This window comes from Triturus cristatus, chromosome 12 (assembly GCF_964204655.1).
Source record: "Triturus cristatus chromosome 12, aTriCri1.1, whole genome shotgun sequence".
Lineage (NCBI taxonomy): Eukaryota > Metazoa > Chordata > Amphibia > Caudata > Salamandridae > Triturus > Triturus cristatus.
Window position 1 is genome coordinate 54,725,528 of NC_140595.1, and position 26,962 is coordinate 54,752,489.

Genomic DNA, 26,962 nt, shown 5'->3' on the forward strand with positions numbered 1-26,962 from the left:
CTTTTATTGCACAACTTTCTGTAGAATTAAAAACTCAATTTACATGGAACTGTGGAAAATATTCAATGGCCTACCTGATGGAACCAATTACAGCCCCCAAACTAGAGCTTTAACTTTGTCATGGCTACTAGGAATATGTAGGAAGGTTTTCTAAATTATGCGGCAAACAAGGCAAATTATGCAACACCTTCTCTGGCAATATTTTCATCCATCGAGATTGAAATATGGGGATTATGTGGCAATTATAGTAAATGCACAGATCCACTGGCCATCATCACTGCCCAATAGTTTAATTTATTCATGAAAGGTAAACCAATATTCTACTTATCAATGCCCTTTTTTAGCTGCACTTTGAAAAAGAAATAGCCTTTTCAAGTTAACTACACCAAAATAAGCATGCAATATAAAACAAAAATACATATTGGGTAATATGTGTAATATGGCCCTATATTATATGGGCTCTGGTGACATTTACAAGTCAAAAGAGGAAGACCCCGGCACTCAGCTGATTTATACACAACACAAATTCGGTTTGAAATTAATCATACGTACTGCGAGTACCAAATCGTAGAGAGAGGAACCAATTCCCATGGGGAGTTTCACAAGACCAACAAATATGAGCTGTGAATTTAGTTTAATAATTTTAAAGCACAAAGCATATCATCTTAGCATATTGCATCAAAAACTTAAACAGAACATCAGACAGAGAAGAATGTATTCCTCGTTAGTATGTATATCCCAAGTCTTGTAGTTCTTATGAATGCTAAGTTTTGACACGTAGAGTGTTCTCTCTGAAACAGCCAACGCGCGTTTCGTCACCACCGTGAGTTCCTCGAGGCTTCAAATATGATGTTCGTAGAAGTATTGGCGATGGCTATGTTAGGCCCAATTCCCTATGTGTCACCGAGGTCCCCAGGGAGTAATCCGATGAGTCCAAAACTCACTGTCCCCTGTGGTCGCAAAAAACGTAGCTAAAATGGTCTTTAAGTCTGTAATGAAGCATATTCTGCTTTAATGGGGCCGTCTACAACCTCCAAGGTTCTGTCAAATGTACAGATCCTTTAAGCCAGAAGGGGTATTTTACAGTTTGGTAGAGAATGCATCCAAGAATTTTTAGAAACACTGGTTTTTGAAATCCAGAAGTACTGAATGTCTCTTGTCGTTCGAGCCAAATAAAAACGTACGGTCACCAGCGAGCTAAGTCTGCTCTGCTGTTCTTCAAATCTCCCGTGGATACTGCTTAAGGAGCCATGATAAGGTCCTTCAGTTTAGCAGAGTGTCGTCCTTATAGTTCCATCGTCCTGCAACAGTTGCAGGTGACCGTACGTTTTTATTTGGAGGTTGTAGATGGCCCCATTAAAGCAGAATATGCTTCATTACAGACTTAAAGACCATTTTAGCTACGTTTTTTGCGACCACAGGGGACAGTGAGTTTTGGACTCATCGGATTACTCCCTGGGGACCTCGGTGACACATAGGGAATTGGGCCTAACATAGCCATCGCCAATACTTCTACGAACATCATATTTGAAGCCTTGAGGAAGTCACGGTGGTGACGAAATGCGCGTTGGCTGTTTCAGAGAGAACACTCTACGTGTCAAAACTTAGCATTCATAAGAACTACAAGACTTGGGATATACATACTAACGAGGAATACATTCTTCTCTGTCTGATGTTCTGTTTAAGTTTTTGATGCAATATGCCAAGATGATATGCTTTGTGCTTTAAAATTATTAAACTAAATTCACAGCTCATATTTGTTGGTCTTGTGAAACTCCCCATGGGAATTGGTTCCTCTCTCTACGATTTGGTACTCGCAGTACGTATGATTAATTTCAAACCGAATTTGTGTTGTGTATAAATCAGCTGAGTGCCGGGGTCTTCCTCTTTTGCTTCTATTACAGACCATGTGTGGCCTGTTTAACCGATATCCTTGGTAGTGGGATATCTGACCTCGATTGGCACCTTCCCCATATTTTGTTTCAAATTGGACACATTCATTGTATTGTACTGCCCCACTAGCTGAATCAAATAGTCTAAGTGATTGTGCGACTCATTATCCACCACTACCTTGTGTATGAACTAGACATTTACAAGTCACTTAGCCTTCAGTCACGAGGTTTATGAAGCCACCAGAATCCCTCAATGGAAAAAATGGAACTTATTACATAGTTCCACATTATGTATCCCATGAAATATCTGAAGATTATATATCTATTTTCCAAATCTTGTCAAACAAATTAGTTCCTGAATCAAATGGGGATGAAGCAGTCATTAAAGGGGTGATGCACCCCAAGAGTAATCCATAGAAGCAGGAGAGCTGTACAGGGAGGAGGATACAACTGGTCATTAGCAAGGAGCGAACAATAATGTACTGCATTCATCTTAAAATCACAAAGGCACCGGGGCATGTGTGGGTGACTCACCTTGCTGGCCTTGAGGATGCTGATGGGTTCTGCATATACACGGTCGCGGTTCTTCTCTAGAAACCCCGAACATCTGTACTCAACCTGTGGATAAGAACGTTGGTCAGTCAACCAAGTGCCAGAGAGAGTAAGATAGAAGCTGATTTCCAAGAAATCAAAAACCAACAGCTGATTCGCATAGCCAACCACCACTTAGCACCGTCTTTGTTCACTGCACATCCCCCTGTCCAAGCAGCCTCGCCAGGCCCTAGAGTGGAGCCTGCAACCCCAAGCATCCATACTCCTTTCACATAGTCCCTGCAAGCATCACGGACTCCCACCCCGTGCATGCACAGCGAAGGAATGCTTCAAGTCTTTCTCCTTTGACACCGCAGTATGTTTAACCACAGCCCGTCCTACAGCAGGAAATGCGGCCTTGCACTGGACAGACCACTTAATTTCTGTTGCAGGCTGAAAACTTCAAATGTTTCACTGATGCAAAGTTAACTTCATCTACTAAAGCATTAAATATGGTCACAGGTCTTTGGCGAATCTGGCAGAATGTGTGTGCCTAGACCAGGGTATCCCAGAAAGAAACTCAAGAGCATTGGACTGGAGGCTGTGCTTTTTTCTGCATTCCAACACAGGCTGCTGAGGTCTGGTCTGTAGGAAAGTGTCCCTTTTTTACATGGTCACCCCCACTTTCTGACTAGTACTTGATGCGATTTTGATAGACGTGCACTGTGGTTCCTTCAGGGCACAAGTCCTAAAAAAAGAAGTGGGGGGACGCTGACGTCACGACAGGAAGTGACGTCACAAAAGGTGGCTAGCACCATCAGACTCATTGCCTCCCGTCGCTCACCCCTTAGATAGATTGCATCAGAGAAGCCAGCGCGTGAGCAGCGTTCTGAATGAGCTTCGATCTCCCCCCAGAGGCCAAAGAGTGAATGTGTGGCTCCATTTGCTCCAGTAATCGAGCTCTCAGTAAAATAAGTGGGGGGACGCCGTCCACCCGCGTGGTACCCAGACTCGGTTCCTTATACTGTTTTTGGGAAAGAGATCTGGCACTGTGGACTTGGAAAATTGCCCCCCCCCCCCAGTTGGTAATACCTTTAACTCCCCCTGTAAGTCCCTAGTAAATGGTACCCCTGGTGCCTAGGCTAAGGAGGCTGAAGAGGGTCCCCAAGGGCTGCAGCATGTATTGTGCCATCCTAAGGGACCCCTAAAGGGAACTCGTGCACACTGCCATTGCAGGCTGCGTGATTTAGTGAAGAGAAAAGTGAAGCCACAACATGGCACACCTTCAGTGTGCATTGACTGCAGACACTGCATGCAGAATAGGCAAGTCACCCCTAAAGCAGGCCTTCATAGCCCCCAGGCCGGGTGTGTGGCAATATCTGCACGAGAACATATGCCCCTGTGATGCCATTTTAAGTATATGTGCTGGACACTGGTATGTAGAAGTTACCCAGCTACACGATGGTTTAACTGAAACTAGAGATACTTGGTATCAAAAATCTCATATAAATAAACCCACACAGGATCTAGTGATGGATTTATTAATACATGCACCCAGAGGGCACCTAGAGAGTGCATCCTTGACCCTAGGGGAACCCTGGTTCTAACCCCAGACAACCAACTTCCAAGTAGAAAAAGTAATCTGAAAAGTAATTCCAATTGTTTTACAAACAAAATGACTTCACTGTAACCAATCCAATTGCATTCAAACTGTATTTAACTGCATTATTCTTGCAAAGTAGAATTACGCTTACCTGGCTCTAGAAAATAAAATACAACTAAATATTTTTATTCAAGTAAGTTGGTCTGAGGTCAGTCTATGAGTGTGTGACATTTCTTGCCTGAGTGTGTACAATAAATGCTTAACACTATCCTCTGACAAAGCCTTACTGCTCACCCACACAACCACAAATAGAGAGTAATGTATTATCTACTTTAGCCTCTGGTTACCTTTGGGGATCCACTGGATTCTGTGCACACTATACCTTACTTTGGTAAAGTATATACAGAGCCAGCTTCCTACAACAAGGAGCTGAAAGGGTGACACAAAGCCAAGATGAAAAGAGAGAGCACCTAGAAGCTAGACAGCAGCAGCCTGCAGTCAGTTGGTTTATAGGAACCATGAGGTCCTACAAGATGAGAAGGTCTGCAACAGACCGATGTGGCACAGGTTCTGGCCACAACCTTTAGATGTTTCAAACACCAGCCTGCTGAACCTCACCTTGACCAGCATCTTCTGTAGTGCAGCCTACCCTGCCTGGCACAGAGGTATAATACAGGGTGTAGTCATTTATCACCATTTCTGCAAATGTGGTCAAGCAAGCAACGGCAGGTTCAGCTCTCCTTTGCAATAGTGCCGAGGCACCTACGTTGGAAGACTTTGTGGGTGCTCCACTTACAGTATCAGCAAAATGAACGATGATGAAGGCCGTGCTGGAGAGCCGAGGCTTCTTGAAGTGATGGCTGCTCTGCAAATGCTGATCATAGAGTTTCTGAGCCCAACGCTGGTCGCTGCCTTTGAGCATCTAGAAATCAATGAGAACACAATGAAGACCTCTGGGAGGAATAGGGGTTCAGCTCCAGGTCTGAAGGATTTAATGTATGGTCCTGACGTAGAGGGTGATGCAACTACAGGCAGGAGATGGTGTTAAAGAGAAATAGAAGGGCATGTGTGCCATGCATGTGGTAGAACAGACCCAATTATAAGGTGCCATACAGGTCTCAAATTTGGGGACCTTTGGGCTGGGACACCACAGAATACAATATGTGCCCGCAGGGACCAGCATCTCTTCCAGACTCGCTTATTTTCAGCAGTGCATGCCACCTTCACGATATGCATGTGTGGCACTGTCAAGAATTGCTCTGCCAGGGGATATTGACAATACTTGGGTCTACGGTCTCCTCTCAACCAATCTAGGTGAGGCATCCCCTGCCAAGTGCAAAGTTTCACATGAAACAAAAGAAATTGGGCGAAGTTTAACCCAAACAAGTTGGGGCACAAAGTATTGTGCACATCTGGCAGCACTGCATGAATCCCTTGCCTGGGGTGAGGGGGTTCTACGTTAAAACTAGAGTGGCCTTGAGGAATGCAGAGGGAGGGTTATTTTGGGATTCAGCAGGGAGTGTCTGGCTACAGATCTATGTTCTACCCAGGTCATCAGTTCACTGCACGCACTATAGATTGCATAAGGACTACTGCTCCCTTGAGAAAGCACTCACCTTACACTCCTCATCCAGCAGGTCCAGAATGCCAAGCTTTGCCTCTATGAGGTCAATACAGGGCTGGTTGTCGTAGAAATCAATGCGGGTCCAGGGGATGCCCTCCTCAACGTACTCTTCCTGTTCCAACTTAAAGACATGCTGGCGAACAAAGGTGGCAAAGAAGACAACAAACAAGTGCGTCAAGGAAGGATGCTGCTCAGTGTCCCACGTAACCATTTAGCACAAAAGAGGTGGAGGCACTCTGCCTAAAATTCATCCAGTTCAAGTTAAAATACTTCAACAAAAGACATTGTGCATAAACTAATCTGCAAGGTAGATTGTTTTACAAACAGCGAGGGTGTATGTGGTGTAGGCAGCAGCAAGGGTATGTGTGGCGCTATAAGTTGTGAGGCTTCCAACTGCAATTTAGTCATTTAAGGCCTATAAAAAAAAATGACATTGCAATTCTTAAATAAATAAGGCCAGCCTTCTAGTTCTCACAGTACACGGACTGCTATTCCCACAGGCTACCACCCCAAGTTAGAACAACCATATTTATCTGGCTGCCCAGTAGGTTGCTTCCTGACCTGTCCAACTACTCAACGGGTCAGCTCTCTGCCTTACCATGTTGAAGTGCTGCTGGAGCTTCTCGTTGGCATAGTTGATGCAGAATTGTTCAAAGCTGTTCACATCAAAGGTTTCAAAGCTGCCAGAGGAATGAAAGAGGATGGAGATCATTGGCAAGTGGTCACTACAGGGCAAGAGCGGAGGAGTTAACAACATGCTTTCCTAGATATAAGAAGCGCCATGTGCCTACATTCTTCTGCAAGCACGCTTATGGAAAGTTCTATAGAGTAGAGAACACGACAGGGCAACAAGTGATCTTTGTAGCAAGGCTGACGTGGATTTTCAGAAGTGAGAGCAAACAGGAGCTAGCTCAGGATTAGTGCTGCAGGAAGACCACAGGTGGTAAGAAGATTGGGGTTGGAGTGCATTTTGCCCTCTGGAGAATGTTAGGCAGTGATGGTCTAAGGCATCTTTGCCTTGAAGGATGTTTGTGTGGAGTTGGTTGGGCGGGTGCACCTTAGCCTTGGAAGAGGTTAGCGTAGGAAGATGCATGTCAGAAGGTGTGGTTTGGGGCTCTTCTGCCTTGGAAGAGGTTAGCGTAGGAAGATGCATGTCAGAAGGTGTGGATTGGTGCTTTTCCTCCTTGGAGGTGGTTAGCGTAGGAAGGTGTACGTCAAAAGGTGTGGATTGGTTCTTTTCTGCCTTGGAGGAGGCTAGCTTAGGAAGTTGGATGTCAGAAGGCGTTGATCGGTGCTCTTCTGCCTTGGATGAGGGCGTATACAGGGTTGAGCATTGGATGGTTAACGATGTGCTGGGACGCAATCGTTACTCATACAGCTCCCAAATGAAACTACAAAAACCATGCAACGTGCCTCCATCCGAGAGGGATGTATTCTGTCTTTTTTTTCCTTCCAGGGAAATAGTGAGGTTGACTTTTCAGAGATCTGAAGAAAGAGTAGAGGGAGAACAGTAAGCGTGATGCTGCTAGTCCACACCACCATCCCAGCCCTGCATTATTTAGAACCATTATAGACCAACATCTACAGCAGTCCGGAAAAACAATTGTTTGCTGAATATTTATACTCAGCCGGACTAATCAACGCACATCATTTCAGGTGCCCTTATTTCAGCGCCCGTTGCAATTCCACGCAGGTTGGGAAATGCGTATTTGAAAAGCGACGCAGCCGAATAGCACTCATAGAACACCACAGTGCCATGCAAGGGCTCTCAAAAAATGCTTGTCGATTGCAGCAGTCAAGGTACAGGTCAGATGGGCATTACTAAATACGAATTTACTATGACCATGAGAACATGGAGAGTTGAGGAGCAACTTCCCTCTGACTCCAACAAGTGATGGATAGGACAGTGGCCTGTCCCCGAGGCCCTTGAAACTGATGAGTGTCTGGTGTCTTGCACATGAGCCATTCTGGAGCAGATGTTACTCTTACTCCTTTTAACCCTGGAGTGTTTTCATACGGGGTGATCCAACCAACAAATTCAATCTGACAGCACGGTCTTCAGTGGACAAGTAACACAACGCAAATAATAAGCAACAGTAATGTTTATTTACAATATTTGATAACATGTAGTTCATTATTAGGCAAAGAAATGTGGAAATAAATTCTTCAGTACACTCAACCAAACTCCAGGGCAATCCCTAAACAGAAGCCCTATGAATGCGGTAAAAAGAGTACCAACAAGGGTAAATATATCAAGCAGTGGAACAAAATTCGAAAAACAAAGCTCCATTCTAGCCAGTACAAAGGTTTCATATGGGGAAGGGCTCATGCAGTACTTGTTGGAAGACCCAAGCTGGGGCTAAAATACAGACAGACAAAAGGTACTAACAATAAATGTGTGCATGTAGAGTGGAGTGTCTAACCTAGCGCACACTTTTTGGGGGGCTTTCCGGAGTTTTAATAGTGCGAACTTGACCCGAAGGTATCAGAGCGCTTTACCCGAGCACCAGTTGCATTACACAAGGACACATTCATTTTTGTTAGGCTCAGGGAGATTAAGTGATTTGCCCAAAATCACAGGATGTTGAGCGTAGTTACTGAGACTTGAACCCGGTTCCCCAGATTGGAGGTCAACTGCCCTAGCCGTTAGGCCACATCCTCTCCCCATTGTTTTGATGGTGGGATTGCTTTGGTGGTGGAGTAAGGATGGGCCGCGGGAGGTTGTACTCTCACCCGTAGATGTCCAGCACTCCGATGAATGCTTCACGATGGGTCTGCGACTTGAGGGCACGGTTGATCCTGGACACGATCCAGTTGAAAAGCTGCCCATACATGTGCTTGCCAAGCGCGTCCCGGGAGTTCACGGCCTGCTGCTGCGACATGTTGGTCACGTAGGTGTCGTTCACAGTCACCAGCTTGCGGTGGCATAGCCAGTGCGCCATCTGTCTCTTCTCCAGCCCCAGCAGATCGCAGAACAGGACAAGGTGCTGGTCGTCGTGCTGCGGAATGTAATGTCAGAGGAGAGACCTCCATGAAAAACCGACCCTGGTGCAACACTTGGGCCCATTACCTATAGCCAGGGCCACTGGAAACATGTGGCGCCTTTTGCATAGTTATGGATTTACCACAATTTATCTTCTAATGCATAATCTGCAGATTTGAACAAAAAAATCTGTAGCTCAAACGGTTCAAAAGTTACTAAAAAAACAGCAACATGTTGTAGCACAGTGGAGGCCCTGTGCAAAGGTTGATTGGTCACTTACGTTGCTTATTGCTATATTTAGGTGTTTAACTGGTACCAGTGAAGTGCAACCTAAGCCCAGACAGGGTTATCAACTGTAAACATGACAAAATAATGAACTATCACAAATGTGCCACATTACACTGGATGATTTGCATTTTTTGCTGCATAATTTAGTCAACCCTGATGCATAATATAGTCAACTCTGATGCATAATTTGGCCCTCCCCTGTGCAAAATTCCAGTGGCCATGGCTATAGCACCAAAGCACCTGAACTGAACAAATTAGTGGCAATTTGCTTACATAGCAACACGCCAAGCTGTAATGTCACAGCATAGTTTGCAGGAATTGGGTAAGGCAGAATGGTCTTGGAGTCAAGGTCACAGCAAAGGCAGTGATCAATGGGTAGGAGCTAAATGTACTTGTAATTGATACTAAAATACCAACAATGCACCCTTCTGGCTGCATTTATGAAATCACCAAGTAGGCAAACTTTGAGCAGAGAAAGCTGGTTTCTTTCTGCATTCTGGCCAGCAGGCCCAGTGATGAGCATACACCTCCATGGCTTCATATTTTCTCCCAGAGTCCTACCTGGACAAAGCACTGCTCCCCGTGCCGGTCCTGCGCCAGGAGTTGGATGTTTCCAAGATGAAGGATGGCGGCGAGAGTGCGGAACACTTCAGACTGCTCACTCGTGCGGAAACCTGTGGAACAAATGCCAAATCAACAATGCACTGTAAAAAGACAAATACCTGCTGAAGGCACAGAAACAAATATGTGTATGTACTGGTGGCCTTGTATTGTAGGACTGGTCTGTACGGAGGAGGCAGATAGGACCTGCTCAAAGCGCCATGGGGCTCTGGGAAGAAGAGGTCTAAAGGGAGCCACCAGAAAGAATAGACTGAGCGGCCGGGGTCTAAGCCAGTGGAGCAGAAACAAGGGAACCAGGGCGGGAAACAAGGGAACTAGCAGTATCACCCAGTTACACTGTGCGCGAAGGGTACTAGGTGAGGAGGCCTGTAGTGAAGGAACCCTGGTGTGTATTCGCTGTGGTAGGCAAAAAGGGAGAGCACGTCAGTGGTCGTTAATCAGCCGACTAGGCCTTGGGTACAAACGCTATCGATAAATGCCAGGATGCTATAGGTTATTTCAGCCAAGTGGTGTAAATGATAAGAGGGGTGGGGGTGGCTGTTGTGAGGAAGCCCTAGTTGTGCATGACTGGAAGTGGTGTTGCCACTGTAAGAGCGATGTCGAACATAGGATCAGCAGTGCCAGGTCTCTGCCCCATTTGAGATAACCACACAACCGATTTGCTTACAATGAAACTGTGGCACCAGCACAGACTGCAGTAATCCTAAAACTATGGCATGGGTCAACTCTCCTGGACCCAATGTGGACACTGCTGCTGCCGAGGAGGGTGGCATGATCACTACTTGTGGGCCAGACAGATGCTGCAGGTAGGGATCTCATCAGGGGAACAGCGCCTCGGAATGAGCAAAACATCCGGAAATCCAAGCCCTGGCGTATATCGGTTTATTCTCTGGACGTCGCTCAGTGTCACGCAGTCTTGCACCCTGCTTGCAAGTTTCAACCCTTAAACCAGGAACTCGTGCTCTTTCAGGAAGAGAGATAATTTAAGGAAATGGGAAGTATGGCAGATGAGAAGGGGGTGGCATACCCCAAGAGCTGCGACGAGTATCTCACAAGGATGCGAGTGGGTGACCAGCTGGCAGGATCCTGGTGCTGACTTTTCATGTCCTATATCAGATTGGCCAAAGTTACTTGTCTAGCAGAATCCAGTTCTACTACCTGGCTAGGAGCCTTCCGTCCTTGAACTGGGCTTCCGCATAGGTCCCTAGAGTCTCTCGGGCTGGGGCTGGTGTTCTTTTTCCTTACTTGGTCTGTCCGAGTGGAATAACCTCCCCATGACTCTTCGGCAGGAGAGCTCAGAGCAAACTTTCAAAAAGTCCCCAAAATATTTTGCTTTTTTACCCACTATTAACCTAACTGTTTACTAACTATAACTAGCACCAGGGCACTCTTAGGAGCATCTGTGCACTTTATAAATCCCACTCATCTTCAGCAGGGTCCTAACCAACCCTTAAAATACATGTTTCATTTACTATAACTGGTTTAAGAACAAGTACAACTCACTTCACGAAAATAGTCAGCGTTCACTCTTACACCAGAGGACACTCAGCAGTGGACATTAATACCAGGAGGTCAGACAACACCATCCCACTCCCTTCAACTCACACCCCAAACCCAATTGCTCAGATGATTTTTTATTTTTTTATTTTATGGAAAGCCTCACATACCTAGCAGAGACAAGGCGTTGCGGGTCTTTTCCAGGTCCGCCACCTCATCCAGCCCATTGATGCGTAAATTCTCTCCCTGGTTTGTGTAGTGAAAGTCCTCTGCTCGACCTTTTAATAGAAAATCATTTTTGAAACCAATGCTTGCATCAATTTTCAGATGTACCTGGAAATATTACGAAAGCATTTAAGAGGCACCACAATTTTATACTCCAAAATTGCGGTTTCTTATTTTATACTGTCATATTTTTTTTCACAGTACAATTCTATCTAATGCCCAATATGAAACCTCTAAAATGATACAATTAAAAATGTATGGTTACATAATACTTTGTAAGAGTGTTTTCACAAACTCAATTACAATCTTGATCATGCCCGGTTATTTCACAAGATACGCATTTCAACATATTCCTTGACGAGTTCTCGTGTGCCAGAACAGACCTGTTTTGCTCTTGTCGCTTTTTCCAAAGCCCAAGCAGCAGTTAACTCCTCTCTCGTGCAGCCGACTTCTATTAGTCAGAAAAAATCATGTAATCTACTGGATAAGATCATGGTTCTATGGCTTCAGCACGGAACATAGTCACTATCTTTTTAACATCCAAATTGACTTAAATTAGTTTTCAATTCATGGTAACAATAACTTAGATAATTATAGCGATATATTTATTGAAATATAATCAGTGCTTAATTTGAGCCAGTGGTTTCTGGTGCTCAGCACCAGCATTTAACTGTCAACACCGGCGCTAGTGAAAGTCTGCCACAGGGTGGCGCTGTCTGGCTAATTTAGAGAGGACCGCAACAACAGTCAATTATTCATTCAAAGTGACGATTACCTGCCACCCAAGCCATTCTTATTGCTTTGGGGACCTGGAACAGTCCAAACTGTCACACTTGTAGGAGTGTGATGGTTAGTAGTTGTGTTATTGGCAGCATGGCAGGGGTAATGTGTGGTGCAAACTGCAGTGGCCGGGAAACAGCCTTTACAACGCGGGCTGAGCCATGTGTGCCGTTTACCTGCAAGCGGAACCACGCTTAGCAGTGAGCGGTCTGAATGCTGGAATGGGTGGGCAAAAAGAAGAAGGATCTGGAGAGGACGTGATCAGGTAAGTGCAGCTGGGGGTGGGGAGGTAGATTTATGGGTGGGGTACTTTTTAGGGCTGGGCGTGCAGGCTTTTTGTAGGGCAGGGGGCTGGATTCACGGTAGGTTTTAGGGCGTGGGGTCAGTTTTCAGGGCAGGGCGGTGGAAGGGATACGTTTCAGGCTGGGGCAGTTTTAGGCCTCAGGACGGGGAGCTGGATTGGGGTAGTTCACAGGAGTAGGGATCAGGTTTTAGGGCTCAGGCCTGGGAAGTTTTTAGGGTGTGGGGGTCAATTTTTAGGACTTCGGGCGAGGAAAAATGGACAGAGGTGTTCTCTTTACCACACATGTCCTTTACCAATCATGTCTTTACCACAAAATTGAGTGGTAAAGGCATGCGTGGTAAAGACATGGTTGTGGTTGAGATCGCGTGGTTCAGGCATGCATTGTACCATCATACAACTGCAGTGGCCCCCCGACGAGAGACTTTTTTTTTTTTTTTTACAAACTAAGCACGGAGTATTATCATTTCCTTAGCGCCAAATTTAATCCAGCATGGTTCGGATAAGGAATTTCAAAATGTAGACCCGAATTGCAAACTTCCTGACGTCGATTAGTCTTTAAAAACCCATGATAAAGTGTTGACGTCTCGTTCCCCAGTATTCGGGAAATACATTAGGAGCGTGCGACAGAAGAGCGCACACAGAAACTTTCAGGGAACTGGGTCTGAAGAAAAGTGTTCTAGACAGGGGTCCCCAACACAAGTCCAAGAGGTCCTGAACTAGAGTGGCCCCTTCTATCAGTGTCACTAAGAAAAATGGTTCCAGTCCTGGACTTGTGTGGCAGCCCAATGCATTCTGGGTAGCGAGTCTTGTTTCACATCTACTGAACTGATGAAACACACACACCGAAAGCCAATGATTGAAGGTGAAAGGTTCAGGACTGAAGATCCGGTCTAATGAGCTGGAGGGAGGTGGTCGCACTATCCTGATCCATGCCGGAATGTCAGGATTTCTGCAAACTACAGATATACATGCAAATAAACTCATTGGAACTAATAAACCCTCAGATGATTCTAAACATCTGGCTTGAATTCTACCCTTATTGACCTCTGGAGACCCCCATTCTAAGAACTTCCTGCACACAGATTGGTAGCCCTGATGCAGTGATAGGGCTGTGGCAGAGTCAGTCACCTGCCCCTCTTGCACAGTGAGAAGAGACAATCTGATGGTCTAACAACCAATCCAGGGAGCCAATCAGCCAGGAGAGTCAAGAGGAGTTTAACACACGGGATCCCAAATGGATCCATTTGTATGACACAAACGTGAGCCAGAATTGTACCGGGGGGCCTCTGTAGCATCAGGGGGGCCTCTGTTGCATCTGGGTACTCTTCAGGGTCATCTTGCTGGACCTATGCCATGAAAAACACAGGTAGATTCCTTTCACTCCATTTCATTTAGACATATGTTTATGTGCTTCTATGGAGCTGCTCACCTCATCCAAGAAGCGCCGGTTATAACATGGGGGATAGTGTCGGAGATGATCTGTTGCAGTTAATGAGGCAAAAACAAAAGCTGGGGCAAATACCCCTGCAAGGTGGTGGGGCAGTTGCCGGCGGGGGAGGGGTATTCTGGGCAGAGCAGTTCAGGTTACTTAAGTCAGAGGTGTGGACAGGGTCCCTGTAGCTTGTGGTCGTCAGCCTGCTTCTAGGCACCTTGAGTTCAGTATTGTGGCTCATGTGAGATCACCAACCGCCCCCCTCCACCCAAGCCCCAGGACCACCTCCATGAAGGCTTCAAGGACACTGCTCTCATGTAATAGCTCAAGATTCTCCAGAAAAGCAGGCTTGATGCCAGCAAGAGGAGGCAGTGCCAGGTCCTTGGCCCTGGTAAAGAACACCTTTGCAGAATCTCCTTCCGAAGTGGAGGCCAAAAAAAAAGTAAAAGTATTTTGCCCAGAGAGCCAGTAGTGTAGTGTAGCAGGCTCTGCCCTCAACAGTGCCCTAAAGTGCCAGCTGTTTAGATCCTAAAATGCTATGACTTCTGTCTTTTCTTCCAGTCAAGGTTGTTTATGGACGCTCGGTGCTGGAGCAGTACATGGAAAGGAGACTATCCAAACGGAATCAGAGTCTAGGGTTCCAGTGCAGGGAGTAGGTGTGGACGTCCAACACCATCAGATGGCAAGAACCCACTCGGAGGAGACCCTACTCCAGGGACGTGGAGGTGTCCCATACACCGAGGAGGAACACACTGCTCTGTGCACACACATTAACGGCATCTCAGATTGGTCCTGTTCTTCGTTTTCCACAAAGTACATGAAACACAGCTCATTTACAATTAATGCAGGTGTGGGGAGCCCGGCACATTTTAAAAGCATGGACTAGAAGGCAACCGACCCACCTGTGGAGGGGCAATAGAAAAGGGGCAAGGTCCCTTCTGTAGGTGCACTTAATAGCCCTTACACCCAAGGTGGTGTTGGTCAAAAGTCTGGCCTGGAGGGGTTCACCTTGAGGCTTCGCCTCTCCCCCTCACTTGGTTAGGAATTGTAGACACTCACTGCCCAAAATATTCTTTCTACGCAAACAAATGATGGACGGACAGCTGAATAAATCCCACATTCACCCCCAGTCAAGAGATCTGGGTTAGATCCATTGTTCTTTTGCTCACACCACCACCCTCAGTTTGGACCCAGCCATATGCAAATTAGTCTTGACCCTGCTCCTCATGGGAACAGTCCAGACTGAACTGCCAGGCCAGGTCCTCCCTGGACCGGAAGCAAGCATCCTGGGACCGGTTTTGGGGCATCACCCCTCATCAGCCAGGCTAGCTTGAATTCAGTGGCACAGTGAGCACGGGACCCATGCCTGGGCATACCCATCCTACTTAGGGCAAAAAGTGCTACGCTAACAAATGGACGGAATGCTTTTTGCATTTCTCACCCCGAGTGGGACTGGTATGCCTAGACATGGCTCCCATGCTCTTCATTTGAAAAAGAAAAAGTATGCGGTTCCTCAGAAAAGAGAAGTGAAGGGAAAGGAGAGACCGTGAGAAAGAGGAATTCCTCTATTCGGAACTAGGGTCCTCACACACCCAGCAAGCTAGGTGTCATGCTTCATCATATGGACCTGCTCCTCGTCGGGCCGGCGCTGCAATGCCCGACGGGCACCCTAAAAAGGGGCTCTTTGGCGGAGATCTTCAGTTCCTGGCCGTATGATGCAGTGTGTGTGAGAGGGACCTAGCAGTGTAGATGTGAGTGCAGGGAAGTGAATTAAAACAAGTTAGAGGGTCCAAAAAATAATTTTATTGGGAGTGGCTCTCTACCTGAATAAAAATGTGAAAACAGAATGGCAGCTAGCTGATGTTATGATTCAGCTTGGCTAGGCTCATCTGTGCTGGTCGACATGTTTCTTGCCAAGTGGTCCTAGTGATCCGTGGCAATTCCTCAGGACCTAAAAAAGCTGTCAAGAATCTACACCAGGCAGTACGTACAATAGTTACTTACTACCTGTTCAATGGGAACGGTCTCACCATATGCCTAGGGAAACCTAAAAGGAAAGGAGACTGTAAGTCAGGTATCCAAAGCAAAGGCAATGAGCGAAGTGAGTGATTACTGTACAGGTGTACGACACAAAGTGGTGCTAAACCCCAAAATGACTAGACGGTCCAATCTGAAGTCCTTAAACACCATGTGTCAATGTTTCTATACAGTGAGTGGTGGTGCTCCTATAGCTAGTGATTTAAAAAAAATCAATTAAAAACAACTAAAACAGAAGGCTGGAAAGGTCGTGGTATCCTAATGGAAACTAGGATAAAGTGCCTAAAGGTATTACAAAGTTGCACTAATGGGAAACTCACCCAAGATGGTGTAGTACCATGCTCCTATCCGTGGCCGTGGCGCCACCTGGACACCAAGATTCTAGTGTTCTAATAGGAAACAAGGTAATGAGGGAAAACAACAGCACAACCGACAATAATTATCAGCAGAAATCGATTCAGAAGCCCACGTGTGTCCCTGTCACATGAGCTGCAGTGCCGTGATTCTCAGAGCACCGGAGGTAATCAATGGTCTAATAGCGCCACAGAGCGAACTTTAAAAGACAGAAGGAGATGCAGAAATTGCACATGCCAAGCCACTGAAGGTATCAGCCAAATGTAGCCGCGTGACCATGGAAACCAGGTATACAATCACACACACTCGCTCGCCCCTAATAGTGCGATACCGGCAAGTACGAGGCTGCCGTGTATGGTAGATAGGAACCACAGCCCCGCCTGCTCTCCCTGAGTGGCGAGCGAGATGCGAGAAACTGCATACAGTGAAAGACCCGAGTGGCTCACTAGTCAAAAGCGGAGGTAATTACCAAAATTAAGGCAAGCACTGGCAAAGTCGCGTCCACTTCGGATCTGTCAGTGCGACTGCGGGGATATGACCAGTGGCAGAAGTACCAACAGAAGTAGAAATCACAACGAAACAACTCACCTGATCAGTTGTTCACAAGCGGCCGCGCAGAAACGCTGCTATACTCACTCGGAGGTTGTTGCCAGTAGGGGGTATAAACCTACCCATGCGCCGCTCGACCCGGGAATACTGACGGCCGGTTAAGTGCCGTAACAGATATACCGACGGAATCGTTCAGCAGGGGGCGTGTCTAAAACCGGAAATGTAAAATAAGTGGACAGAGTCTCTCTATAGAGTGTCAAAAGCCGCGGCCATCTTGGAAAGGCCTCTGTACATAGTCGGATCTTAATAAACCCATTAGAATATGGGTATAAGGATTACATGCAAAGTGGCAAGAAACTATTATTGGAAAGTCCAAACTGGCGGCCATAGATCAGTGAATAGCGTGTCTAATATCTAATATGTGTAACATATAGATAGAGCCATATATTAAGGTGTCCAAAGTTGCGGCCATCTTGGAATGGTCTCAGGGCACAATCAAACCTAAGGTGACCCTGTGGATATGCGTTTAGCGATCACATGCAGAGAGTGGAGACTCTAGCAATGGGGTAGTAGAAATATATTGCGGTCAAAAATGAACCGGTGTAGGGGCAAATAAAATCAATAGACCCTGGGAAAATGGAGTCAATGGTTACTAAGTCATAGAGTGGATAGAGTATACCACTAATCACATGTAACACCGATTTATCTCTCAGTTAGCGCTGCCCACGGGATCTGATCATTCAAGCCTTCCCGGTCTGTCCTGAGACGGTGCACCCATCGCTGTTCAATCTTGAATAATGCTCTCTGTGTAATCCTGGGGTGTGTCTCAAGGATTAACCATCTTAGGGAGTCTGGTGTGTGGTTGTTCTCTTTACAGTGGGTATATAGTTTAGTAGTGATTCTTTGACATCTCACATTGCTCTTGTGCTCTGTAATGCGAGTTCTTACTGGTCGCATGGTCATGCCTACATATCTCTGTTCACAGGGGCAGGTGATCAGGTAAATGCATTGCGTGGTATTGCAATTAGTATGACGCTGTAGCCTCCATGTAAATGAGTCTGAGAGCACCACCTCTTTAGTCACCACAGTTTGATGACACACTGAACAGGAACCACACGGATAGTGTCCTCTCACTGGAGGGAGGCCCCAGAGGGTGTTTTGTACCTGGTGGTTAGTCTGTCTGGGTCTCGTGTTGATAAGAATATCCTTGAGGTTTTGTGTGCGTTTGAAAGCAAACCGCGGCGGCGGGATAGTGAGGTCACCCGCTGTGAGGATCCCCCAATGCTTCTTAATGATACCCTTGATGGTGGTGGAGTTGGGGGTGAATGAAGTGACACAGGTCAAGGTTTCTGTCTTATCCTTGATGTTAGGTTGTAGTAAGACTTCTCGTGGATTGTTACGAGCCCTCTTCAGTGAGTTTTTTACTTTGTGCTCGGGATAACCTCTCTGCCTCAGATTAGAGCTCAGTTGGTCAGCTTCAATTAGGTAATCGTTGGTGGTAGAGCAATTCCTCCTCAGGCGGAGAAATTGTCCAAAGGGTAAATTATCCCTAAGGGCCTTGGGGTGGAACGAAGGGAAAAAGAATTAGTGGTGAACCTTTCAGACAGACCCCTGAGTCCTTTGGAGGAGGCGGTTCTCGCAAAGGGACTCGGGTTTGTCCCTACACCGAGAACTGACAATTTTAGGGACAATAGTGAGATACATGAATTCCTCAGAAAGATACGCCTCAAGGCTTTCTTTCAAGACCAGCCAGCCATCGAGTCTATGGATACGGGCTTACGTAACCCGTCTAGATTTACCCCCACTAACAACATGGTGCCACCTGAAGTACTCACATTTGAGAAAGCTGTGCTTCGTGACTTGGGTGCAATTCCTACTAGGGGATTTTACCACAACATGTCCAGTGCGGAATTGTCAGCTGCTAAAACCTTAGCCAATGATAATAGTATTATCATCAAACAGGCAGACAAGGGAGGAGCGACGGTGATACAGAATACCGCTGACTATGACAGAGAGTGTAGACGCCAACTTGACAACACTAAGTACTACACGCCGATCTCCACTGATCCCACACCGAGGCTTACCACCAGGATCGCGACCATTACTTTTGAAGCAGAGAGTAACGGTTGGATCAGTAAAAAGGAAGCTGAATTCCTTAACACCAGGGAGCCTAAGACCCCATACTTTTACACTCTGCCCAAGATACATAAGGGCACTACACCTGTCCCGGGACGACCGATTGTATCAGGTATAGGTTCCCTCCTGGAACCCCTCTCGAGATTTGTTGATCATTTCTTACAACCTCTGGTCAAAAAAACTCCTTCTTACGTCCGTGACACCACAGATATCTTACAAATCATAGAGGAGACACATGACACCAGTAATATCGACCTCCTGGTAACGTTGGATGTGGAAGCTTTATACACAAATATCCCCCAACGTGCCACCTTGGTGGCTATCGAGAATGCCCTGATGAAAGAAGAATGGATGTCACCTACTCCCATTTCTTTTGTGATGGAGTGCGCCACATTGGCTTTAACTGAGAATTACTTCGAGTACAATGCACAGTTATTCCACCAATCACAGGGAACATCGATGGGTAGTACCTTTGCCCCTAGTGTGGCCTGTATTTACATGGCCAGTTTTGAGGATGAGATCGTCAGGCACCCCAGTAACCCTTACATCAGTAATCTAACCCTGTGGAGGCGCTTTATTGACGATATTTTGATCTTCTGGAAAGGAGATCTCCAGACATGCCTAGCATTTTGCAATTGGATCAATGCCCAGAATCCATTCTTGAAATTTACACATACTATCTCTGACTCGAATGTACCTTTCTTGGATCTCATGGTCACATTAGGGGACACAGGTCTTAGCACCACACTTTACAAAAAACCTACTGATAGGAATAGTTTGCTCTTATACAGTAGCCACCACCCCAAGGCCCTTAGGGATAATTTACCCTTTGGACAATTTCTCCGCCTGAGGAGGAATTGCTCTACCACCAACGATTACCTAATTGAAGCTGACCAACTGAGCTCTAATCTGAGGCAGAGAGGTTATCCCGAGCACAAAGTAAAAAACTCACTGAAGAGGGCTCGTAACAATCCACGAGAAGTCTTACTACAACCTAACATCAAGGATAAGACAGAAACCTTGACCTGTGTCACTTCATTCACCCCCAACTCCACCACCATCAAGGGTATCATTAAGAAGCATTGGGGGATCCTCACAGCGGGTGACCTCACTATCCCGCCGCCGCGGTTTGCTTTCAAACGCACACAAAACCTCAAGGATATTCTTATCAACACGAGACCCAGACAGACTAACCACCAGGTACAAAACACCCTCTGGGGCCTCCCTCCAGTGAGAGGACACTATCTGTGTGGTTCCTGTTCAGTGTGTCATCAAACTGTGGTGACTAAAGAGGTGGTGCTCTCAGACTCATTTACATGGAGGCTACAGCGTCATACTAATTGCAATACCACGCAATGCATTTACCTGATCACCTGCCCCTGTGAACAGAGATATGTAGGCATGACCATGCGACCAGTAAGAACTCGCATTACAGAGCACAAGAGCAATGTGAGATGTCAAAGAATCACTACTAAACTATATACCCACTGTAAAGAGAACAACCACACACCAGACTCCCTAAGATGGTTAATCCTTGAGACACACCCCAGGATTACACAGAGAGCATTATTCAAGATTGAACAGCGATGGGTGCACCGTCTCAGGACAGACCGGGAAGGCTTGAATGATCAGATCCCGTGGGCAGCGCTAACTGAGAGATAAATCGGTGTTACATGTGATTAGTGGTATACTCTATCCACTCTATGACTTAGTAACCATTGACTCCATTTTCCCAGGGTCTATTGATTTTATTTGCCCCTACACCGGTTCATTTTTGACCGCAATATATTTCTACTACCCCATTGCTAGAGTCTCCACTCTCTGCATGTGATCGCTAAACGCATATCCACAGGGTCACCTTAGGTTTGATTGTGCCCTGAGACCATTCCAAGATGGCCGCAACTTTGGACACCTTAATATATGGCTCTATCTATATGTTACACATATTAGATATTAGACACGCTATTCACTGATCTATGGCCGCCAGTTTGGACTTTCCAATAATAGTTTCTTGCCACTTTGCATGTAATCCTTATACCCATATTCTAATGGGTTTATTAAGATCAGACTATGTACAGAGGCCTTTCCAAGATGGCCGCGGCTTTTGACACTCTATAGAGAGACTCTGTCCACTTATTTTACATTTCCGGTTTTAGACACGCCCCCTGCTGAACGATTCCGTCGGTATATCTGTTACGGCACTTAACCGGCCGTCAGTATTCCCGGGTCGAGCGGCGCATGGGTAGGTTTATACCCCCTACTGGCAACAACCTCCGAGTGAGTATAGCAGCGTTTCTGCGCGGCCGCTTGTGAACAACTGATCAGGTGAGTTGTTTCGTTGTGATTTCTACTTCTGTTGGTACTTCTGCCACTGGTCATATCCCCGCAGTCGCACTGACAGATCCGAAGTGGACGCGACTTTGCCAGTGCTTGCCTTAATTTTGGTAATTACCTCCGCTTTTGACTAGTGAGCCACTCGGGTCTTTTACTGTATGCAGTTTCTCGCATCTCGCTCGCCACTCAGGGAGAGCAGGCGGGGCTGTGGTTCCTATCTACCATACACGGCAGCCTCGTACTTGCCGGTATCGCACTATTAGGGGCGAGCGAGTGTGTGTGATTGTATACCTGGTTTCCATGGTCACGCGGCTACATTTGGCTGATACCTTCAGTGGCTTGGCATGTGCAATTTCTGCATCTCCTTCTGTCTTTTAAAGTTCGCTCTGTGGCGCTATTAGACCATTGATTACCTCCGGTGCTCTGAGAATCACGGCACTGCAGCTCATGTGACAGGGACACACGTGGGCTTCTGAATCGATTTCTGCTGATAATTATTGTCGGTTGTGCTGTTGTTTTCCCTCATTACCTTGTTTCCTATTAGAACACTAGAATCTTGGTGTCCAGGTGGCGCCACGGCCACGGATAGGAGCATGGTACTACACCATCTTGGGTGAGTTTCCCATTAGTGCAACTTTGTAATACCTTTAGGCACTTTATCCTAGTTTCCATTAGGATACCACGACCTTTCCAGCCTTCTGTTTTAGTTGTTTCTAATTGATTTTTTTTTAAATCACTAGCTATAGGAGCACCACCACTCACTGTATAGAAACATTGACACATGGTGTTTAAGGACTTCAGATTGGACCGTCTAGTCATTTTGGGGTTTAGCACCACTTTGTGTCGTACACCTGTACAGTAATCACTCACTTCGCTCATTGCCTTTGCTTGGGATACCTGACTTACAGTCTCCTTTCCTTTTAGGTTTCCCTAGGCATATGGTGAGACCGTTCCCATTGAACAGGTAGTAAGTAACTATTGTACGTACTGCCTGGTGTAGATTCTTGACAGCTTTTTTAGGTCCTGAGGAATTGCCACGGGTCACTAGGACCACTTGGCAAGAAACATGTCGACCAGCACAGATGAGCCTAGCCAAGCTGAATCATAACATCAGCTAGCTGCCATTCGGTTTTCACATTTTTATTCAGGTAGAGAGCCACTCCCAATAAAATTATTTTTTGGACCCTCTAACTTGTTTTAATTCACTTCCCTGCACTCACATCTACACTGCTAGGTCCCTCTCACACACACTGCATCATACGGCCAGGAACTGAAGATCTCCGCCAAAGAGCCCCTTTTTAGGGTGCCCGTCGGGCTTTGCAGCGCCGGCCCGACGAGGAGCAGGTCCATATGATGAAGCATGACACCTAGCTTGCTGGGTGTGTGAGGACCCTAGTTCCGAATAGAGGAATTCCTCTTTCTCACGGTCTCTCCTTTCCCTTCACTTCTCTTTTCTGAGGAACCGCATACTTTTTCTTTTTCAAATGACTGACTGGGCATGTATGCTGGACCTCCTTGAATAAAAGCCCTCTTGTCCCCCCTTTGTCTATATATTCCCATGCTCTTCATGCCACTGAAGTCAAGCTAGCCTGGCTGAGGGGTGAAGGAGGACCTGGCCTGGCAGTTTGGGATGTTCTGCGCAGGGTCAAGATTGATTTGCAAATGACTGGGTTTAAACTGGAGTGGCATGGGGAGCAAAACAAACTATGGATTTAGGCCCAGATCTCTGTACGGAGGTTCATGTTTCACATTGATCAGCATTCTGTTCATCAATTGTTCTTTTTGCAAAATATTCTTTTGACCAGAGAGGCTGGCATTCATCTCCCCCCCCCCCCCCACCCCACCCCCAATGTAGGCAAGTGCATCATGTGACTCCCTTGTACCACCTCTTGAAATTTCTATATACAACACTAGAACCGCAGAGCATCTCCAGGTCCCAGGATGAAAAGACCCTGGTGGTACTGAGTGTCCTTTCATAGATACGGGGCAAAAAGGGGGTGCAGTCACACAAGGATGAAGGACAGACTACATGAAGCCTTCCAGGCAGGAGGAGCCTGGACCGGTGCTGTAGCATCTTCCATACAAGGCCCTTCCGCCTCCTATAAATTATAAGGGCCAATCATCAGAGCCGACACAGACCGCACCAAACCTGGAACTAGCAAAACCAGGCAAGTGGGTGTGCTTGGTCTGTAAGGAACCTGCAGATCTCTGGGAAACAAGCCCTCACCTGCGGTGCTCCAATCTCAATTCTACTGAACCAGGAAACTTTACCGCCCATAGACACCTCTCAGCCATAAAGTTAAGGGCCAAAAAACACAATTTCATTAAGAATTATTGTGAAACAATAGGAGCTTGTGGCAAGTCTCCGCCGTCATTTGATTTCATCTACCTCAAATCAAGGGCGTTGAGTGGCAATAGTTGAGCTGCTTCGTAATCCGGGCCCGGTGTGCCACTGTCACCAGGGACTGGCGTGTCACTGTCCCCAGGGACCAGTGCGCCCCCCTCACCAGGGACCGGTGTGCCCCCGTCACCAGGGCCCAGCGTGCCCCCCGTCACCAGGGCCCAGCGTGCCCCCCGTCACCAGTGCCCAGCGTGCCCCCCCTCACCAGGGCCCAGCGTGTCCCCCCTCACCAGGGCCCGGCGTGCCCCCCCTCACCAGGGCCCGGCGTGCCACTGTCCCCAGGGCCCGACGTGCCACTGTCCCCAGGGACCGGTGCGCCCCCCTCACCAGGGCCCAGCGTGCCCCCCTCACCAGGGCCCGGCGTGCCCCCCTCACCAAGGCCCGGCGTGCCACATCAGCAGCGTGTAGGATTTTTCTCACACAGCTCTTTTCATGCCACCCTCTCTTCACCACTCACAATGAGGACAGGTGTACCCCGGAGTAGGGCTCGCTCGACCTTAATATCACCAAGCTTGTCTTCGAGATCCGCATACATTTCCCACTTCACAATTTCGGATCCACAATTATTTCACTTCCCAGACTTAGGATTTACAACTATTTTGAACTACCTTAATTATGTATTGTAATAAGCAAATAGGCAGTGTACTGGGACAGAAGTCTTCACACAAATATTTAGAAATAAAGTTAATTATTATGAAAAAAGTAAGCACTTAACATCCCGCAACAGTGGCAATCCAATATTAGAGAAGGAGAAATAGTAACAGAAAAGGCATTTTCACAGTCGGAGCAGCCGGTCACAAAGAAGCATGTCACAAAGATCCCAAGATAGGCGTGTTCTCCAGTTTACCCGCTAGAGGGCAGCAACAGATCTACTGTGCAAAATTGGTGACCAAGGCGAGAGGTTGCAAACCAGACTAGGCTTAAACTAATAGAGGGAGAAGTAAAATACGCCTATTCACGTTACCAAAAGTACTACGCGCATAACTGCAGCAGAGGAGCGTCGGCCCACTGCTTTCAGCAACGCAAAAACCGGAAAAATAAAATGCAAACAACGGTGTTATGATCATTTTGTTTTTCAGTGCGAGCCAGGTTAGGACAGGACAGGGCTGGGCTGGGCTGTCAGAGCAAGGGGAGGAGAAATGATCGACAGTTTGGCCGGCCGTCTTGGGCCAGCCAAACATTCATGCGCACTTAGCATGTTCTCCACCTGGCCGTATTGCATAGCCTGGATGGAAAACATGCACAGGCTCTCACTCCAAGCGCTGAACCAGGCCACTCAGCCCAATCGTGACGCCGCTGTCATGCTGGTGACAGCAGTGATGTGAATGGCTTAGGGGGGGCCTTTGAACTTCCTGTTTCTGGGAGTCAGAAAGAGAAGTGGAGGAGAGACACAATGGCCGTGTATAAGTAAGTGTTATACATTTTTTTTTTTTTTTGTTCACCCCTACCGGCCCCCCCCCCCCCCCCGTACCAGCCAGTACTGGTGCATACAATAGGCCTTAAAATACCCTGGAAGCTGAAGCGGCCATTACTGGGTGGGGGGGCAATAAAATGCACTCAGATGTTTACATTTGCAACCTTTGCCCAGCTGGCAATGCCATTAACTTACATTTTTACCCCGGTCTGGATTTCCAAATGATGCGCCACTATGACACGAGGCTTGTAATCAGGAGCGAGCTCCACTACTACACCCTCTTCCTCCGCCCTCTACAATACAACAACCCCCTGCCCCCCCAAGCACACACTCCTGCCCCCCCCCCCCTCTCTTGTGCGCGTGGCAGGTCAGTTCTCCATCGCTGTACACTAGAGGTGGGCGAGCCACTTAAGGCTCGAGATGGAGGCCTGGCTCAGCTCGAGGTCCTCTTGAACCCTTTAGTCCAAATCGAGCCAAGCTTTAATTTGGCTTCTGCCTGCCACACATGCGGTTCCATCATGTGCCAATAATTAACAAGCTTTAGCAAAGCCAGTGTATTGATAATCCTAGGGCTATTGGATTTGTCAATGTCTTAGGTGCCATGTGTTATGGAGTGGATGTATGTGGTTTGATTTTGACATCTGTGTAGTGTAAATATGTGGCATGGTGTGGAGTTGAATTAGGTTGCATGGTGTGGATTTATGTGGAGTGGCATTGTGTGGTGTCGAATTATGTGGCATGATGAATTATGTTGTGTGAACTGCAATTATGTGGGTTGGAGTGGAAATGTGTGGAGTATTGGAATTATGTGGCATGGTGTGCAGTGAAATTATGTGGAAAGTAATTATGTGGTATTGAGTGTAGTGGAAATATGTGAAGTGGGATTGTGTGTTATGGAGTGGGGTAGCGTTACGTGGCCCGGTTTTGAAATAATTGGCATACTGTGGAATTCTCTGGTGTAGACTGGATGTATAAGCTTTGGTGTGGAATTGCGTGGAGTTGAATTATGTGGCTTGGAATTCTGTGGTGTTGAGTGGAATTGTATGTAGTTAAATTATGTGGAGTGTACCAGTATGATGTGGAGTGTAATTGTGTGGTGTGGGATTGTGGCGTGTTATGTGGACTTATGTGGCATGGTATGGAGTTCAATTTCGTGGAGTGTAATTATGTGTTTTGAAGCTGAAAGAACATGTGGAGTGTAATGTAGGCTGGAGTAGAATTATCTGAAGTTGAATTGTGTTGTGTGGAGTGCAATTATGTTGTTTGGAGTGGAATTAACTTGTGTGGAGTGGTATTATGTGTGGAGTGGTATTATGTGAAGAGGAACTATGTTGCGTGGAGTAGTTTTATGTGAAGTGAATTACTGAGGCAATATACTATCCAATGATCCTGGACTGCTGATTGTATGGTCCTTACGGAGCCATTACCCTCTACATGTTTTCTCCCAGAGACCATAGCTGCATCCTCCCCCAGGTCACCGAGCCTCTCACCCAGACATGTATTCTTGTCGTTTCAATAGCTCTCTTGCTTGCATAAGTCTGCCCCACCTCTCCTGCTCAGCACCCATGCTTGCAATATCAAGGCACCCAACAGACCATTTGCAGTCTCGTAAATTACTGGAGCACACATATTCCAAAGAAGCTAAGCCCCAAATTGTATGATTGGTCTGGCCTACCCTTCCCTGATGCACTTGAAGGCCGAAAACACAGTGGCTGTACCCAAAGAGCCCCTAGTCTCTGCTTCACTCACACAATCCTCAGAACTCTCTAGCACTTACTGAGGCCAAGTCCCTGGAACTCCGGCAAGTGAGCAGAGGCACAAAGCTGGTAGAAAATATGGTAATTTCTCTCCGATTCAGCCTGTGGGAACAGGGAGAAGCAAAGAAAAATGTTACACAGAACCTTGGACAGTGAACACCATCAGGGCATCTTTAAAACCAGAGAAACCAGGTTGATTT

General features: G+C 46.8%; 1 protein-coding gene across 2 annotated transcripts in view; it reads right to left on the reverse strand.

The window, feature by feature from the left end:
- The window catches only part of LOC146772452 (unconventional myosin-Vb-like), a 145,858-nt gene that overhangs the window by 90,357 nt on the left and 28,539 nt on the right, over nucleotides 1-26,962 (reverse strand). For both annotated transcript variants that reach the window (XM_085640046.1, XM_085640047.1), the window contains exons 7-14: nucleotides 26,783-26,864; nucleotides 11,210-11,317; nucleotides 9,483-9,595; nucleotides 8,384-8,649; nucleotides 6,249-6,330; nucleotides 5,643-5,783; nucleotides 4,823-4,948; nucleotides 2,427-2,510 (exon numbers count right to left, since the gene is read on the reverse strand). In XM_085640046.1, coding sequence (XP_085496172.1) covers nucleotides 2,427-2,510; nucleotides 4,823-4,948; nucleotides 5,643-5,783; nucleotides 6,249-6,330; nucleotides 8,384-8,649; nucleotides 9,483-9,595; nucleotides 11,210-11,317; nucleotides 26,783-26,864 — 1,002 coding nt within the window. The remainder of the gene's footprint in view (nucleotides 1-2,426; nucleotides 2,511-4,822; nucleotides 4,949-5,642; nucleotides 5,784-6,248; nucleotides 6,331-8,383; nucleotides 8,650-9,482; nucleotides 9,596-11,209; nucleotides 11,318-26,782; nucleotides 26,865-26,962) is intronic.